Genomic DNA, 2,782 nt, shown 5'->3' with positions numbered 1-2,782 from the left:
CGATGGTCTTGATCATCACCGTCTTCTTGGTGTGCATCTCCGAGCCGCGGTGCTCGGGGCTGGTCTCTGTTGGGGGGGAGGGAGTCAGCCGGGGGCACGGGCAGGGCGGGGGCGCGGGCTGCCGTGGGGGAGCTGCCCCTCTCGCCCTGGCTCAGCCCAGACCCACCACCGTAGGCAGCTCCCACGCTGGGCATGGCTGGCCCCCCCGCCCCCCGCATGGGGGTCTGGGCAGTGGACTGGGCTCAGGGACGCCCCCGGGGAAGGGAATGGGGGCGGCCCAGCCCCTGCCCACCCCCCCAGACCCACCTCGGAAGTTGATTGCTGAGGCGAAGCTCTGGATGGGGAGGCTGATCCTGCAGCACACGGAGAAGGGACGGTCGGTGACACAGCCGCGCTGCGCCAGCCCCTGCGCCGCCCACACTGGCCCCGAGCTTGCCCCGCACGGCCCACGCCAGCCCGCCGCACCGCACATGCCCACCCACGCCAGCCCGCCGTGCCCTGCCCGACACCTGGCGCTGTCCTTCCCGCCTGGCCCTGCCCAGCCTGCCTATAAATACCCCCTGGACGGGGGGAGGGGGGCAGCTATTTAGGTGCCACTGACATCACCGTGGCTCCGCAGTGTCATGCCGGTGCGGGGGGGCAGTGACTCAGCGACATGGCAGGGAGGAGTCAGCGTGGCGCCTGTGTCAGGCCTGGGCCCTGTATCGTGGCCACCCCGTCCGTGGGGTGTGGGGGTGGTGGCGGCAGGTGGCAGGGTCGTCTGGGAGGGTCTGGGAGCCAGGGGTGGCCCCCATGGGTCCCCTCCAGGGGCTGGGGGGGGTCGCCCCATGTACCCCCAGCACCATGGGCTGGAGTCTGTCCTGGGCACCCGGGCACCCATAGGGGGCTGCACTAGCTAAAGGGGGGCGTGCTGGCTATGGGGGTCCCCCGGCCACTAGGAGCCACTCCCCCCAGCCTGTCCCTTCACCCCAGCCACACAGGGACACGGTGCCCACGGGGGCCGCGTCTGTTCCCGACACTGCTCCCCTGGGCGCGGAGCCAGCCAGACGGGGGTGATCTGTGCCCAGCCTTGTCTGCTCCCCCCGCATCGCGGCTGTTGCAGGGGTGGGCGGCTGCCCCCCTGAAGGGGTCGGAGCAGGCACATGCAGCTGCCTGCCCCGGGGGGCCTGGGCGGGGGCTGCCATTGCCCATGCCTGCAGCCGGCTTCTCGCCCCCAGCACAGCCGTTCAAGGGGGGGCCGTGATGTTAAGCAGGATACAAATAGCAGTGCCGGTCCCGATCCGGACTCCTGCCCGGCTCCCGCGCCAGCCCCAGCTGCTGCCTCATGCCCGCCACGCACCAGCCCACCACGCTGCACGTGCCAGCCCACCCCGGTCCACGCCCTCCCGCCACGCCACCCATGCCACCCCCGCCACCCACGGCAGCCCCAGCCGGTGCCCACCTGCTCTCCTCGCCCTCCAGCAGCTTGCGGTAGGTGGCGATCTCCACGTCCAGCGCCATCTTGACGTTGAGCAGGTCCTGGTACTCGCGCAGGTGCCGCGCCATTTCGTCCTTCAGGTGCCGGATCTCCTCCTCCAGCCGCGTGATGGTGTCCTGGTAGCCGCCCGCCTCGCCCGCGAACCGCTCCTCCATCTCCCGCATCTGCCGCAGCAGCGAGTCGTTCTGCCGGCACGGAGGCGCGTCAGCCCGCAGCAGCCGGGGGCGTGGGGCCACGGGGTGCGGGGGCCCGGAGAAACGGGGGTGCAGGGATGGACAACCTGCAGCAGGCATCATGTCCCCGGCCACCCAGAGCGTGGCTGGCCCCCGGCGCCAGGACTCGGTGCCCCCCACATGGTTGGGAAGACTCCCAGGGCACAGGGTGCAGCAAGGGGCAGGGAGCACCCAGGCCCCAGACCCCCGCCCCGCAGGCCGGGCCGGCGCTCACCGTGCCCTTGAGCGAGTCGATCTCGCAGGTGTAGGACTGGATCTGGTGCCTGAACTCCATCATCTCCTGCTTAGCCTGGCGCAGCGCATCGTTGTTCTTGTTGGCTGCCTGCGTCAGGTCGGACACCTGGGGGGCGGCACCAGCACGCACAGCGTTAATGGGGCCAGTGCTGCGCACCCTGTGGCCCGGGGCAGGCGGCATGGTGCCAGCTGCGTGCCCTGGGCCGGGGCAACACCCCCATAGCCAGCACGGCCCACCTTGGACTTGTACCACTCCTCGGCCTCGGAGATGTTCTTGGCGGCGATGGTCTCGTACTGGGCACGGATGTCACGCAGTGCGGCCGTCAGGTCTGGCTTGGACACGTCCATCTCCACCTGGATCTGCTGCTCCTGCATCTGTGCCTGCAGCTCCCGGATTTCCTGCACCCAGGCTGGGGTCAGTGGTGGTGTGGGGATGCAGGGCCCAGCCCAGCCCCTCAGGGGCTGGGGCCCCAACTTACCTCCTCGTGCACCTTCTTGAGGAAGGCGATCTCCTCCTGCAGCGACTCGATGCGTCTCTCCAGGTCAATGCGTGCGAGCGTGGCCGCGTCCACATCCTGCCGTGGCAGAGCCGGGCAGGGGTCAGTGGGCCCAGGGGGCGTGGCCAGGCTGAGGGTGTGGCTAAGCCTAGGGGGTGTGGCCGTGTGGGTATGGCCAGGGCAGGGGGCGTGGTCAGGGCAGGGGTGTGGTCAGGGCAGGTGTGCCCGGTGCAAGGCGCGTGACCAGGCTGGGCAGGTGCCGCATGCCCACCCCGCAGCCTCACCATGGTGGGTGGGGCACACCGCTCAGCTCTGATTGGCTAAGAAGATGCTCCTTCAAG

At 70.4% G+C, this 2,782-nt stretch overlaps 1 protein-coding gene across 1 annotated transcript in view; it reads right to left on the bottom strand.

Moving 5' to 3' along the window:
• The window catches only part of DES (desmin), a 10,716-nt gene that overhangs the window by 5,248 nt on the left and 2,686 nt on the right, over nucleotides 1–2,782 (bottom strand). The window contains exons 3-8 of the mRNA XM_019522675.1: nucleotides 2,424–2,519; nucleotides 2,182–2,343; nucleotides 1,925–2,050; nucleotides 1,442–1,662; nucleotides 307–353; nucleotides 1–66 (exon numbers count right to left, since the gene is read on the bottom strand). Of these exons, the coding sequence (XP_019378220.1) occupies nucleotides 1–66; nucleotides 307–353; nucleotides 1,442–1,662; nucleotides 1,925–2,050; nucleotides 2,182–2,343; nucleotides 2,424–2,519 (718 nt within the window). The remainder of the gene's footprint in view (nucleotides 67–306; nucleotides 354–1,441; nucleotides 1,663–1,924; nucleotides 2,051–2,181; nucleotides 2,344–2,423; nucleotides 2,520–2,782) is intronic.

Source organism: Gavialis gangeticus, unplaced genomic scaffold, assembly GCF_001723915.1.
Source record: "Gavialis gangeticus isolate Ggan-Ray unplaced genomic scaffold, GavGan_comp1, whole genome shotgun sequence".
NCBI classification, from domain to species: domain Eukaryota; kingdom Metazoa; phylum Chordata; order Crocodylia; family Gavialidae; genus Gavialis; species Gavialis gangeticus.
Note: the sequence above shows the minus strand (reverse complement) of the source record. Positions and strands in the feature narration are given on the sequence as shown.